The 15,483-nt window shown below is 42.8% G+C and overlaps 2 protein-coding genes across 10 annotated transcripts in view; one reads left to right on the forward strand and one right to left on the reverse strand.

The window, feature by feature from the left end:
- Positions 1-13,680, reverse strand: part of Faiml (Fas apoptotic inhibitory molecule like) — an 18,148-nt gene extending 4,468 nt beyond the window's left edge. The window contains exons 1-6 of one of the 5 annotated variants that reach the window (XM_039082580.2): positions 13,487-13,680; positions 11,492-11,568; positions 10,561-10,736; positions 10,155-10,200; positions 9,101-9,220; positions 7,431-7,659 (exon numbers count right to left, since the gene is read on the reverse strand). In XM_039082580.2, coding sequence (XP_038938508.1) covers positions 7,431-7,659; positions 9,101-9,211 — 340 coding nt within the window. In that variant the 5' untranslated portion in view covers positions 9,212-9,220; positions 10,155-10,200; positions 10,561-10,736; positions 11,492-11,568; positions 13,487-13,680. Of the gene's footprint in view, positions 1-7,430; positions 7,660-9,100; positions 9,221-10,154; positions 10,201-10,560; positions 13,132-13,486 lie in introns of those variants that run through there. The other 4 variants (XM_039082579.2, XM_039082581.2, XM_063266444.1 and 1 more) reach the window with 4 other exon arrangements.
- A 23-nt stretch (positions 13,681-13,703) lies between these two features.
- Cep70 (centrosomal protein 70) overlaps positions 13,704-15,483 on the forward strand; it is a 53,059-nt gene continuing 51,279 nt past the window's right edge. For 2 of the 5 annotated variants that reach the window (XM_063265896.1, XM_063265900.1), the window contains exon 1: positions 13,704-13,865. The gene's annotated coding sequence lies outside the window, so the exon portion shown is untranslated. The remainder of the gene's footprint in view (positions 13,866-15,483) is intronic. The other 3 variants (XM_063265891.1, XM_063265895.1, NM_001017470.1) reach the window with 3 other exon arrangements.

Here is a 15,483-nt window from a genome sequence, read left to right on the forward strand (position 1 = left end):
TTGGTGGTTGTATATGTATGGGCCACATGTGGGGCAGGCTCTGAATGGGTGTTCCTTCTGCCTCTGTTCTAAACTTTGCCTCCCTATTCCCTGCCAAGGGTATTCCTGTTCCCCATTTAAAGAAGGAGTGAAGCATTCGCATTTTGGTCATCCTTCTTGAGTTTCATGTGTTCTGTACATCTAGGGTAATTCGAGCATTTAGGCGAATATCCACTTATCAATGAGTGCATACCATGTGTGTTTTTCTGTGATTGGGTTACCTCACTCAGGATATTTTCCAGTTCCATACATTTGCTTATGAATTTCATAAAGTCATTGTTTTTGATAGCTGAGTAGTATTCCATTGTGTAGATGTACCACATTTTCTGTATCCATTCCCCTGTTGAAGGGCATCTGGGTTCTTTCCAGCTTCTGGCTATTATAAATAAGGCTGCTATGAATATAGTGGAGCATGTGTCCTTGTTATATGTTGGGGCAACTTTTGGGTATATGCCCAAGAGAGGTATAGCTGGGTCCACAGGTAGTTCAATGTCCAATTTTCTGAGGAATCTCCAGACTGATTTCCAGAATGGTTGTACCAGTCTGCAATCCCACCAACAATGAAGGAGTGTTCCTCTTTCTCCACATCCTCCCCAGCATCTGCTGTCACCTGAGTTTTTGATCTTAGCCATTCTCACTGGTGTGAGGTGAAATCTCAGGGTTGTTTTGATTTGCATTTCCCTTATGACTAAAGATGTTGAACATTTCTTTAGGGTTTCTCAGCCATTCGGCATTCCTCAGCTGTGAATTCTTTGTTTAGCTCTGAACCCCATTTTTTAATAGGGTTATTTGTCTCCCTGCAGTCTAACTTCTTGAGTTCTTTGTATATTTTGAATATTAACCCTCTGTCAGATGTAGGATTGGTAAAGATCTTTTCCCAAATCTGTTGGTTGTCGTTTTGTCCTAACCACAGTGTCCTTTGCCTTACAGAAGCTTTGCAGTTTTATGAGATCCCATTTGTCGATTCTTGATCTTAGAGCATAAGTCGTTGGTGTTTTGTTCAGGAAATTTTCTCCAGTGCCCATGTGTTCGAGATGCTTCCCCACTTTTTCTTCTATTAGTTTGAGTGTATCTGGTTTGATGTGGAGGTCCTTGATCCACTTGGACTTAAGTTTTGTACAGGGTGATAGCATGGATCGATCTGCATTCTTCTACATGCTGACCTCCAGTTGAACCAGCACCATTTGCTGAAAATGCTATTTTTTTTCCATTGGATGGTTTTGGCTCCTTTGTCAAAAATCAAGTGACCATAGGTGTGTGGGGTCATTTCTGGGTCTTCAATTCTATTCCACTGGTCTATCCATCTGTCTCTGTACCAATACCATGCAGTTTTTATCACTATTGCTCTGTAATACTGCTTGAGTTCAGGGATAGTGATTCCCCCGAAAGTCCTTTTATTGTTGAGGATAGTTTTAGCTATCCTGGGGTTTTTGTTATTCCAGATGAATTTGCAAATTGTTCTAACTCTCTGAAAATTGGATTGGTATTTTGATGGGGATTGCATTGAATCTGTAGATCGCTTTTGGTAAAATGGCCATTTTCACTATATTAATCCTGCCAATCCATGAGCATGGGAGATCTTTCCATTTTCTGAGATCTTCAATTTCTTTCTTCAGAGGCTTGAAGTTCTTATCATACAGATCTTTCACTTGCTTGGTTAAAGTCACACCAAGGTATTTTATTTTATTTGGGACTATTATGAAGGGTGTTTCCCTAATTTCTTTCTCAGCTTGTTTCTCTTTTGTGTAGAGGAAGGCTACTGATTTATTTGAGTTAGTTTTATACCCAGCCACTTTGCTGAAGGTGTTTATCAGGTTTAGTAGTTCTCTGGTGGAACTTTTGGGATCACTTATATATACTATCATATCATCTGCAAATAGTGATATTTTGACTTCTTCTTTTCCAATCTGTATCCCTTTGATCTCCTTTTGTTGTCTGATTGCTCTGAGTAGAACTTCAAAAACTATATTGAATAAGTAGGGAGAGAGTGGGCAGCCTTGTCTAGTCCCTGATTTTAGTGGGATTGCTTCAAGTTTCTCTCCATTTAGTTTAATATTAGCTACTGGTTTTCTGTATATGGCTTTTACTATGTTTAGGTATGAGCCTTGAATTCCAATTCTTTCCAGGACTTTTATCATGAAGAGGTGTTGAATTTTGTCAAATGCTTTCTCAGCATCTAATGAAATGGTCATGTGGTTTTTATCTTTCAGTTTATTTATATAGTGGATTACGTTGATGGTTTTCTGTATATTAAACCATCCCTGCATGCCTGGGATGAAGCCTACTTGATCATGGTGGATGATTGTTTTGATGTGCTCTTGAATTCGGTTTGCCAGAATTTTTTTTTTTTATTTTTTATTTATTTTTTTATTTTTTTTATTTTTTATTAACTTGAGTATTTCTTATATACATTTCGAGTGTTATTCCCTTTCCCGGTTTCCGGGCAAACATCCCCCTCCCCCCTCCCCTTCCTTATGGGTGTTCCCCTCCCAACCCTCCCCCCATTGCCGCCCTCCCCCCATAGACTAGTTCACTGGGGGTTCAGTCTTAGCAGGACCCAGGGCTTCCCCTTCCACTGGTGCTCTTACTAGGATATTCATTGCTACCTATGGGGTCAGAGTCCAGGGTCAGTCCATGTATAGTCTTTAGGTAGTGGCTTAGTCCCTGGAAGCTCTGGTTGCTTGGCATTGTTGTACTTTTGGGGTCTCGAGCCCCTTCAAGCTCTTCCAGTTCTTTCTCTGATTCCTTCAACAGGGGACCTATTCTCAGTTCTTCAGAGCCTGCCCCACATGTGGCCCATACAGATACAGCCACCCAATTAGACAAGATGGATGAAGCAAAGAAGTGCAGACCGACAGGAGCCGGATGTAGATCGCTCCTGAGAGACACAGCCAGAATACAGCAAATACAGAGGCGAATGCCAGCAGCAAACCACTGAACTGAGAATAGGTTTGCCAGAATTTTATTGAGTATTTTTGCGTCGATATTTCTAAGGGAAATTGGTCTGAAGTTCTCTTTCTTTGTTGGGTCTTTGTGTGGTTTAGGTATAAGAGTAATTGGGGCTTCATAGAAGGAATTCGGTAGTGATCCATCTGTTTCAATTTTGTGGAATAGTTTGGATAGTATTGTTATGAGGTCTTCTATGAAGGTTTGATAGAATTCTGCACTGAACCCATCTGGACCTGGGCTCTTTTTGGTTGGGAGACCTTTAATGACTGTTTCTATTTCGTTAGGAGTTATGGGGTTGTTTAACTGGTTTATCTGTTCCTGATTTAACTTCGGTACCTGGTATCTGTCTAGGAAATTGTCCATTTCCTGCAGATTTTCAAGTTTTGTTGAATATAGGCTTTTGTAGTAGGATCTGATGATTTTTTGAATTTCCTCTGATTCTGTAGTTATGTCTCCCTTTTTATTTCTGATTTTGTTAATTTGGACACACTCTCTGGGTCCTCTCGTTAGTCTGGCTAAGGGTTTATCTATCTTGTTGATTTTCTCAAAGAACCAACTTTTGGTTCTGTTGATTCTTTGTATAGTCCTTTTTGTTTCTACTTGGTTGATTTCAGCTCTGAGTTTGATTATTTCCTGCCTTCTACTCCTCCTGGGTGTATTTGCTTCTTTTTGTTCTAGAGCTTTTAGGTATGCTGTCAAGCTGCTGATATATACTCTCTCCTGTTTCTTTCTGCAGGCACTCAGAGCTATGAGTTTTCCTCTTAGCACAGATTTCATTGTGTCCCATAAGTTTGGGTATGTTGTATCTGCATTTTCATTAAATTCTAAGAAGTCTTTAATTTCTTTATTTCTTCCTGACCAGGTTATCATTGAGTAGAGCATTGTTCAATTTCCATGTATATGTGGGTGTCCATCCCTTATTGTTGTTGAAGACCAGCTTTAGCCCATGGTGTTCTGATAGGACACATGAGATTATTTCTATCTTTCTGTATCTGTTGAGGCCTGTTTTATGACCAATTATGTGGTCAATTTTGGAGAAAGTACCATGAGGTGGTGAGAAAAAGGTGTATCCTTTTGTTTTAGGATAGAATGTTCTATAAATATCTGTTAAGTCCATTTGGTTCATGACTTCTCTTAGTCTGTCTACGTCTCTGTTTAATTTCTGTTTCCATGACCTGTCCATTGATGAGAGTGGGGTGTTGAAATCTCCTAGTATTATTGTGTGAGGTTCAATGTGTGCTTTGAGCTTTAGTAGGGTTTCTTTTATGTAGGTGCCCTTGTAATTGGAGCATAGATATTTAGGATTGAGAGTTCATCTTGGTGGATTTTTCCTTTGATGAATATGAAGTGTCCTTCCTTATCTTTTTTGATGACTTTTGGTTGAAAATCAATTTTATTCGATATTAGAATGGCTACTCCAGCTTGCTTCTTCAGACCATTTGCTTGGAAAGTTGTTTTCCAGCCTTTCATTCTGAGGTAGGGTCTGTCTTTGTCTCTGAGGTGTGTTTCCTGTAGGCAGCAGAATTCAGGGTCCTCATTGCATATCCAGTTTGTTAATCTATGTCTTTTTATTGGGGAATTGAGTCCATTGATGTTGAGAGATATTAAGGAATAGTGATTGTTGCTTCCTGTTATATTCGTATTTGGATATGAGATTATGTTTGTGTGCTTTTCTTCTCTTTGTTTTATTGCCAAGACAATTTGTTTCTTGCTTTTTCTAGGGTGTAGCTTGCCTCCTTATGTTGGGCTTTACCATTTATTATCCTTTGTAGGGCTGGATTTGTAGAAAGATATTGTGTAAATTTGGTTTTGTCATGGAATATCTTGGTTTCTCAAGCTATGTTAATTGAGAGTTTTGCAGGATACAGTGACCTGGGATGGCACTTGTGTTCTCTTAGGGTCTGTATGACATCTGTCCAGGATCTTCTGGCTTTCATAGTCTCTGGCGAGAAGTCTGGTGTGATTCTGATAGGTCTGCCTTTATATGTTACTTGACCTTTTTCCCTTACTGCTTTTAATATTTTTTCTTTGTTTTGTGCATTTGGTGTTTTGACTATTATGTGACAGGAGTAGTTTCTTTTCTGGTCCAATCTATTTGGAGGTCTGTAGGCTTCTTGTATGTTTATGGGCATCTCTTTCTTTAGGTTAGGGAAGTTTTCTTCTATGATTTTGTTGAAGATATTTACTGGTCCTTTGAGCTGGGAGTCTTCACTCTCTTCTATACCTATTATCCTTAGGTTTGATCTTCTCATTGAGTCCTTGATTTCCTGTATGTTTTGGACCAGTAGCTTTTTCCATTTTACATTATCTTTGACAGTTGCGTCAATGATTTCTATAGAATCTTCTGCTCCTGAGATTCTCTCTTCTATGTCTTGTATTCTGTTGGTAATGCTTGTGTCTATGGCTCCTTGTCTCTTCCTTTGGTTTTCTATATCCAGGGTTGTCTCCTTTTGTGCTTTCTTTATTGCTTCTATTTCCATTTTTAATTACTTCACCTGTTTGATTGTGTTTTCCTGGAATACTTTCAGGGATTTTTGTATTCCTCTCTATAGGCTTCTCCTTGTTTATTTATGTTTTCCTGTGTTTCTCTAAGGGAGTTCTTTGTGTCTTTCTTGAAGTCTTCCATCATCATGATCAAATGTAATTTTAAATCTAGATCTTTCTTTTCTGGTGTATTTGGATATTCAATGTTTGCTTTGGAGAATTGGGCTGATGATGCCATGTAGTCTTGGTTTCTGTTGCTTGGGTTCCTGTGCTTGCCTCTTGCCATCAGATTATCTCTAGTGTTACTTTGTTCTGCTATTTCTGACAGTGGCTAGACCATCCTATAGGCCTGTGTATCAAGAGTGTGGTAGACCTGTTTTCATGTTCTCTTTCAGCCAGTTATGGGAACAGAGTGTTCTGCTTTCAGGCGTGTAGTCTTTCCTGTCTACTGGTCTTCAGCTGTTTCTGTGGGCATGTGTCCTGAGTCCACCATGCAGGTCGCTTGGAGCAGAAAAGTTGGTCTTACCTATGGTCCTAGGTCTGAAGTTGCTCCTAGGGCACTGTGTTTGAGTTCTCTGTGAGGGTGGCAATCAGAAGGGCCTGCCCCTCCTTTTCCTGGGCTCCTGTGCACAGGGGTCCCAAATGGCGTTAGGTGTTTTCCTCTGGAGTCAGAAATGTGGGCAGAGTGTAGTCTCTTCTGGCTTCCCAGGTGTGTCTGCCCCTCTGAAGGTTTAGCTCTCCCTCCCACAGGATTTGGGTGTAGGGAGCTGTTGACTGGGTCCCTTCAGATTCGGGTGGTGTCTGGACTACAGGGGACCTGCAGCTAGAGTGCCCCTATATTCCTGTTCCCAGAGGCCCTATACTAATAGTTTTCTATCTATTTGTAAATCCACTGCATTTTTGGGCACCCAAGTATATATGTACAAATATACTTGCATGTGCATATATATATATATATATATATATATATATATATATATATATATATATATATGTGTGTGTGCTTATGTGTATGTGCTGGGGGGTTTGTTTTTGGTATTGCTTTCCCTTTCATATTGGTCCTGGGGACATATTCAGGGCTTTGCACTTTGCACTTGCCTGGCAGGTGCTGTCCCACTGGCCCACATCTTCAGTTCTATGCTTTGCTTTGAAATTCCCCTTTGAACTGGTCCTTACTATCTTTCCTTGTTAAACAGTGAGTAAAATAAAGACTTTTCATGTTTATTGTTGTCCTGACAAACAAAACTAAACCAAAGTCTTGAGGGTTGAGTGACGATGGCTCCCAGGGATGCCCGGGAAACAGATGGCGCTTGAGTTCTCTGTCTTATTCAAATCTCCACTTACCTCTTTGGAGGGAATAATCAAATAGTCACTCTAAAACTCTCATCAAGCCAGATGGGGTTACAGAGGGGCAAGTGGAGCACAGTCTCCCATCCCTAACCAAGAAGTGATCTCCTACTGACAGCTGCTTGCAAAGAAAAATATCAGTTTTCTCCAAATGAGTCTCGCAGGGAATAGAAACCACACCTAAGGGTGGACCTCATAGCCAGCAGATGACCAACAGAAAACACACTTGGTGACGTTTTTGTAGATTTATTCTTATTTTTCTTTGGTCTCATATGACTTTTTCTAGGCCTTTAAAAAAATCTTACTTGCTTGCACGTTATAGTTTCCAATTTTGTGTTTTTATTGATTGTGTTTGTGTGTATCTCTGTGTGTGTGTGTGTGTGTTTTCTTGTGATTGTTCCAATTTTAAAATTCTGTTTTGTTTGCCTTTTTAATTTATCTGTTTTCTAAAGAGATAGAGAAAGCATGGAGTTGGATGGGTGGGGCTGTGGGGAGGGTCTGGGAGATGATGGGGGAGGGGTGGACGCAATCCAAATATATTGCAGAATATAGCATATGCATTTTCAATTGAAAAAAGTCTAAACCATTCCACAGAAACAACCCCGACTTACCCAAAACAATTCTAAAGTCCTTGCCATCCAAGTGCAATACCCAGGTGTTGGTGGTTTTAGATCTGTTCTCCACGAATTTCTTGAAGCTTTTCCCCTCAATTTCCAGAGTATATTTAAAAACATAACCTTTGCCAGAAAGTATATGGATGGTGGCTTTGGTTTTTGCAGGTCCAACACAGAAGGTTTCTTTGCCCAGCAACTGGAACATCCACTCTTTTCTTACCTCTTCCTTGATGATGACATAGAACAGATTAAAACATACAAAGGAAGGGAATTTTAAGACTTAACATTTTAAGACTTAACATTGGAGAGGTGATAAAACCATCAAGGTGATTGTGACGATTTGAATAAGAATGGCTCTCCTAGGCTCATGTGTTTGAATGTTTACTCACCAGGAAATGGAACTGTTTGAAAAGATTATAAGGACTAGGAGGTGTGGCCTTTTGGAGTGGGTGTGGCCTTGTTGGAGAAAGTGTGTCACTGGAGGTGAGCGTTAAGGTTTCAAAAGCCCACACCAGGCCCAGTCTTCCTCTGCCTGTGGGTCAGGATCTGACCCTCCACTACATCTCCAGCACTATTCCCACCATGCCTGAGGGCATGTCTCCCATCATGCCGATAATGGACTAAACTTCAGAAACTGTAATCCAGCCCTAGTTAAATGCTCTCTTTTATGAGAGTTGCCTTGGTCATGGTGTCTCTTCACAGCAACGGAACAATGAATAAGGCAGCGATCAAAAACCAATGTTATTTGTACTTTATAAATTCATAATCTAAAGGTTAAAAAAAATCATGTGCTGAGCCTGGTGGCACATGGCTTTTTTTTTTTTTTTTTTTTTTTTGGTTCTTTTTTTCGGAGCTGGGGACCGAACCCAGGGCCTTGTGCTCGCTAGACAAGTGCTCTACCACTGAGCTAAATCCCCAACCCCCTGAGCTAAATCCCCAACTCTGGCACATGGCTTTAATCCAGCACTTGGGAGAAAGATGGCAGTAGATTTCTGTGAGCTTAAGGCCAGCCTGTCTATGTAACTCTAGACCATTCAGGGCTACACAGTGAGATCTTGTCTGAAACAAAAAAAGTCGTTTTCAGTTTAAATGCCAGGTTCTGTCTTCTTATATTCTGTAACTGTCATTAGATTGCTTTGTACAGGAAAATAAATAGGTGAAATAGCATAACCATTGACAGAGAAAAAAATCCTGACTTGTCATATGAAGGAACTATACTGATAAAAAACAAAACAAGAGTGAGGGCTGGAGAGACGGCTCATGCTTATGAGCACTTGCTGCTCTTCCAGAGGACCCAGGTTCAATTCCCAGCAACCATATGGCCGCTCCCAACTGGCTATCACCGCAGACTCAGGGGATCAGATGCCTTATTCTGTCTTCAGAGGGTACCAGGCACATGTGCACCTGCATGCCCACAGGCCAAACACCTTTACGCATAAAAAGTAAATGATAAAAGCTTAGGGCTAGGCCCATCTGTGCTACAAGTTACAGAATAGCTACATAGAGAGTGGCTATGAGAGAGAGAGAGACAGAGAGAGACAGAGAGAGACAGAGAGAGACAGAGAGAGACAGAGAGAGACAGAGACAGAGGTGGGGAGAGGAGCGTATGAGGGTGAGCAAGTGCTTCTCTGTAACACACCTTACAAAGTCACGTTATGTCTTCCTACCTTCCCATCCACATATACAACTCGTTTTCCTGATGTGGTCCCATGTTCAAATTCAATCTTGTGAACTCCATCACTTAAAATAACATCCCAAATGGCTACGACATCTTTCATTTTCCCAGGCTACACAGTGGGCAAAGGGAATAGAAACAAAGCCATTAAAATGGGCCAAAACAGTAATAGAATATAGCTAATTAATCCTTCCAAGATGAAAATATCAGTTTTTTTTTTTTTTTAAAGACAGGGTGCTATGTATTCCAGGCTGGCTTCAACTTACTCTGCAGGCCTGAGTTGCAAGCCTAAGTTTGATCCCTGGAACCTGTGTAAGTGTGTGAGGAGAGAAATGGATCTGCAGAATTGTCCTCTGGGCTCCAAATGTGCTTCATACTGCACACCCTCAACCTACATGTTCACACTAGTGTTCTTTATTTGTTCGCAGACATGTCCCTTCCTGACAAATGTCTGCTTTAACACCTCAAGTCATTGTCTATTTGAACTGATTTCCAACAGATGCTGCCCTAGGCCAGTATGGTGGCACATCCCTGTAATTCCAGTGTTTGGGAGGTAGAGGCAGGAGAGTATCAGAAGTTCAGCGTTATCTTCTGCTACATTGCCAGACCTTGTCCAAATCAAACCAAACCAAACCAAACCAAACCACTGCACAACACAAAGACTTGTCCTAGCCAGTGGATTGACTGGAAAGCAGCGGTATGCTTTGCGATGGCTGATGTAGTGGCTGGTGGCCCTGCCCTCAGTGACAAGGAAGACCTAAAATTACTGGGCAGAGTGACATCCCTAAGCCTGTTGCTGGGCTCCTCGTGCTGCCTCCTTACCATGTGTGAGAGGGATGAGGGCTCCAAGCACAGCCCCTGTTCCTTGGCACCCATTGGATGGCATTGACAAACCCTGAGAGTGCTAGGCTGTCTCAGTGTCCCCTGTCCAATGCAGATCTTAGTGTTCTGTTTCCTCTGCATTCAGATACATGTTAGGAGATGCCCCTGAGCTTTAGACATGTGCCACTCTGAAACAAACAACTAAGGAGCCTGTGTGAACCTACCTGACCCACAGGTAGGTCACGAAGTTCGCTGGGACCACAGTGGCTTCTGGTATAGGAAGGAAAGAATTAATGTTGACTTGTGCTGCCACCAAGGACAAAAAAAAAAAAAAGACTTCAGCTGTAAACCTACCTCTCTTCACCTGGCAGATGTCCAGAAAAAAGGAACAGAAAGAAGTCTCTGATGTCAACTGTCCTTTTTTTTTTTTTTTTCTGTAACTTTCTAACACCCCTCGTTTTAAATGCATTTATTTCAAATATATTTTAAGACTCCCCCTTCCCCCTTTAAAACAATATAATAATTAAAACAACCAACCCATCAGGGACTTGAGCATGCCACAAGCACTCTGCTACTGAGGCTTATCTCCCACCCATTTTGGGGTGTTGGTTTGAGATAGGGCTCACTCACCTCCTGAGTTGTTTAGGCAAGGCTCTCCCTACTGTGCAGGCTGGCCTCAGTGCTCTCCGTGCTGGGGTTACAGATGTCAGCCGCCATTCCTGAGCTCGTTTTTCCTTCTGTTTCCTCAGCCTTCTATGTGTTCACCTTATTATTTCTCTAGCTTACTTTTTGTCTCACTTCATAGCCTTTAAAATTTTATTCATTTGTGTGTGTAAGTAAATGTGTGAGTTCATGTGCATATGTGTGTGGGGGTGTGCGTGCTGTCAAGTGCCTTTTGTCACTATCTGTTCTTTTGAGGCAGGATCTCTCCTTGAACTTGGATCTTGTGTTTTCTTTTCGTTCTTTCTTTTTTCTTTTTTCTTTCTTATTCATTTTACATCCTGATCACTGTCCCTCCTCCCACAGTTCCTCGACCCATCACCCCTCCCCTTTTCCTCTGAGAGAGTGGAGTCTGCCCCAGAATCCCCCCCACGCCCCCAGCATCAAGTCTCTACAGGGCTGGGCATTTCTCCCACTCAGGCCAGATAAAACAGCTAAATTAGGGGAATGGATTCTACAAACAAAACAACTTTAGGGACACCCCTGCTCTAGTTGTTCAGGACCCACATGAAGACCAAGCTGCACATCTGCTACATATGTGCAGGGAGGCCTAGGTCCAGCCCCTGCATATTCTTTGGTTGGTAGTTCAGTCTCTGAGAACTTCCAAGGGTCCAGGGTAGTTGACTTTGTTGGTCTTCCTATGGAGTTCCTATCTCCTTTGAGGCCCTCAATCCTTCCCCCAACTCTTCCATAAGGGTCCCTAAGGTCCAGCCAATGTTTGACTGTGGGCCTCTGCATCTGTTGGAGTCTGGAGTTGGGAACTAGCAAACCCAGTCACCCTCCTTGTCTCTGCTGCCCTCAGAGCTGGTTATAGACATGTGCTCGATGCCTGGTTTGTTACCTGGGTTTTAGGATCTGAACTCTGGTCCTCGTAGTTCTGCAGCAAGTGTTCTGAACACATCAGGCATCCCTCCACCCCTAGTGTTATAAAGGTGACAGACAGACACAAATAGAGCAACACGGGGTGACTTTACACACAACTCCCATCAGTATGGAGATCATTCAGACTCAAAAGCACAAAGCCTTCAGAGTTAAACTGTATTGCGGATAAGATAGATTTTATAGCCATCCATGGATGATTTCATTTAACATTTGTGGAATATGTTTTCTTCTCAGGAGCCATAGGATTTCTTTAAAATCCAACGAATCTTAAAAAACACAAAATAGAACTTCTTTTTATCATATCAGCTTTCGATGGAACAAGACTAGAAACAAGGAGCAAGGCAAAAGCAGAAACTGTAGGGACACATTGGGACTGAGCGGTAGGCATGGCTATTTTTGAGATAACATCTTACTCTACAGCCTGGGCTGCCCTGGAAGGTCTCATGTGGCCTTCCCCCAGCTCAGTCTGCACATGCTGGGATCACAGTCCCCAGCTACCACATGCTGGGATCACAGTCCCGAGCTACCACACCTGGATGAACATCCAGTCTTGAATGTGTAGTGAGTCCTTGATGAACTCAAGACGGAAGACAAACACCATGTGTCCCCGAAATGCGGCCCATCGGAAGGCAGTTAAGAGCATTTGCTGTTCATGTAAACGACCCAGATTTGGTTCCCAGCGCCCACTTGGTGGCTCACAGTCATCCAATGGCCTCTTCTGACTTCTGTGGGCACCAGGCACGCACAGAAGAGCACAGAGATATGTGCAGGCAAAAGATGCACAGACATAAAATAAAACAGAGAAATCCAAATGAGAATTTTAAAAGGAGTTGACAAGCGGGGTTTTGTGGTACAGCAGAGGAAAGAGACTGGAGAGACATGCTTATTAGACTTCACCCAACTGAGGACTACTGTCCAGGCTATCTCAGGTTTTCAATAAGAAATTCCCAAGGATCGGATAACACAATCAATAGCTGGGGAAAGGAGTGGGCAGCCATCAAAAGACCAGATCTAAAACAGTTTAACAGGGCCAGACACAGTGGAGACACCTTTACATCTCTCTCTAGCCAATCAGGTTACAGAGTAAGACTAGCTGAGAGAGAGGGAGAGAGGTAGAGAGAGAGAGAGAGAGAGAGGGAACGAGTGGTGAAAGGAGGGAGAGGAGGAGGAAAGGAGGGGGTATGGGGAGAACAGGGAGAAAGGAAAGTAACTGTTGTTGGTAGTGTAAGGCGATGCGGCCACCATGAACATCAGTATAGGGGTGCCTAAAAATACCCTAGAAATACCCTAAAAAATATCCACCATATGAATATGGATAATTGTATAACTGAAGGAATCTAACTCCTAGAACACCCATGTTTTGTTTGTGCAATAGTCAAGATATGGAATATGCCCACGTGCCCATTAACACATAAATAGGTAAAGAAAATGAAGGCTATATAAACACAATGGAGTATTATTTACCCACAAAGAAGAATGAAACATGCTGTTTGTTGGACAATAGACAGAACTGAAAACCAACATGTGGAGGCCAAGAAAGCACACCCAGAAACAGCGATGTTATAAGCTGTCTTTCATGTTGAATCTAAAAAAAAAAAAAAAAGACAACCCACCACCACCACCACCACCACCACCAACAACAACAACAACACCCAAAGTAAAACAGAGCCTTCACCACCACCATCACAACAACAACAAACAAGGCACGAAAGCAGGGACTGTTTGGGAAAAGGAAGCGGACCAACAGAAACTAATGGGTGGGGCACGTTGACAGAGGTGTGGTAGGGAGAGTCAAAGCATTAATGTCCACTGCCAGAGTCTCTTGGGTAGCATAACATGAAACCACAGGGAGGCAAGTTGCCTGGTTAGATACTACTGAGGTCTGGACGTGGCCACTATAGAGATGGGTGGCTTCAGGCTGTCCCCTGCTCCCCAACCTGGGCTCTGGTCTCACCTGTGCAATTATGGCCTATGGACCGACCATCTTGCAAAGCAGCGTGCTGGGTCTGATTCTTTAGACTGCAAAGTTTTGCTCCTGCACCAAGCTTGGGGACTGGGAGCTCTGGGAGCATGCGCGCAGAACAGTACGGTCTACGATCTGCTGCCCTGCTTTCCCGGCCCTACCTGTGTAGCTGTCTAACCTGATGCCTTTGTTCTCCGAACAAGCCTTCCTCAGCCTGTACCCAGACATCATCAAGTCCTGCCCTGTGAGCAACGCCCAACAACAAACGTTGCTATGAGCCGTCAGTCCTCTCTGGGTGCCTGGCTCCGTTGCTGGAGTGAACTTGGGGAAACAAAACCCCACGACCTTGCTGCTCTGAAACCTGTGGAAGGTAAATCTGCTCCTGACATTGGTTCTCTAAAACCACTGTCCGGCATCCCTGTCCTTTTCTCTCCCTTGTGATACTGAGACTGAGCCGGTGTTCGAAGCTTCATAAATTTCCCAAATTGGCCTTAAGCTCACTCTGTAACCCAGACAGACCTCAGACTTGCAATTCTCCAGAGCTTTTCTTTCACTTCTTTTAAGACCCAAACTCCCTAAGGTGGACCCTGATACATACGGGAGGCAGACATAAAATTTGCTCTCCCCTCTCCATACACGGCTACCTCTAGACTCATTCCCTTGACAAAACTCATTTGGGTGATGGGCATATTTTGAGGCAGGCAGAGGAGCTTATTCCAAAACATCCACCGGGTTGGATGGATGCAAATGGATTCTGTCACATCTCTCCGATAAAGACAATGATCCCACTCATGTAGGCAGAGTCCCCATGACCTAATTACCTCCTAAAGTCTCCACCTCTTAACACTTGTGTTAGAAATCAGGTTTCAACATACAACATTTCAAAGAACCCCAGTATTCAAATCACCATGGTCCTCGAATCTGCTGGGCCCCTAGAAGCCCTCAGTCGCTTCACCTATGTCTGTTCTGTTGTTGGGCCTACTCTCTGGGGACCACTCACTGCTCCTGTAAGGTGGCTATGTTGGTTAGTTAAAAACAAACAAGCAAACAAACAAAAACAAAACAAAAACAAAACCCAGACACACAAAAATCGGTTCAAAATATACCAGAATATGCTAGTCTCTTGCACTGTGTTAATGACCAAAATGATTCAAACGACTTACAGGAGGGACTTTTGATTTGGGCTCAGAATTCCAGAGGTGCCAGTCTGCCCACGGCAGGGTCAGCACGGTGGATGGGCCACTTCACACCGTGATCCCAGAAAGCAGAGCAGGCATGATGGACTGAAGGCAGAGGAAAGAGGGTACAGGAAGAAGCCAGAGGAAGAACATGCTCCCAGTAACCCACTTCCCCTGACTTGGCTCCATTTATGACCTTTCACCCCGTCCTGATAAAACCCTGATATACTGTGAATCATCAAGGGAGTATTCCGTTTATTAGGTCAGAGTCCTCTCGATCTGCTCTGGAAACATCATCACACTGAGGATTGCTTCACTAAAGCACTAGACATTTCTCAATCCAGTCAAGCTGACAGTGAAGATTGCCCTCACAAAGAAGACGGGGAGTTAGGAATATTTATGGACTGGGAGCATGGAGAAAAGTGATCAAGAATTAGGAAGTAATTGGTTTAAGTGTTCAAGACCAAACTTTAACAACGACCCCCAATGTCAGCTCTGAAATTGGTGGTTTTAAAAACCAGCTAAAATCGAGCCACTAGGAGTACGTGAAGTAGGTTAAGTCTAGAGGGTTTAGTCTGGAATTAAGAGCAGGTGACACAGGTTAAGTGTGAAGAATTTGTTCAGGTTTTCCTTGGTTTCATAAGGGTGCAGGAAAAAGGTGCTATCTTAGGTGAGCAAAGCAATCCCTCTCTAGATTCTTCATCTTCTGACACCTTGATTTTGGACTTCTCAGCCAGAACAGAAAGCAACACATTTCTGTGGTTTGGAAATTATGTAGTCAAAAGACATTTTTGTGATAGGAGCCCGAGT

The sequence above is a fragment of the Rattus norvegicus genome, chromosome 8 (genome assembly GCF_036323735.1).
Source record: "Rattus norvegicus strain BN/NHsdMcwi chromosome 8, GRCr8, whole genome shotgun sequence".
NCBI lineage: Eukaryota > Metazoa > Chordata > Mammalia > Rodentia > Muridae > Rattus > Rattus norvegicus.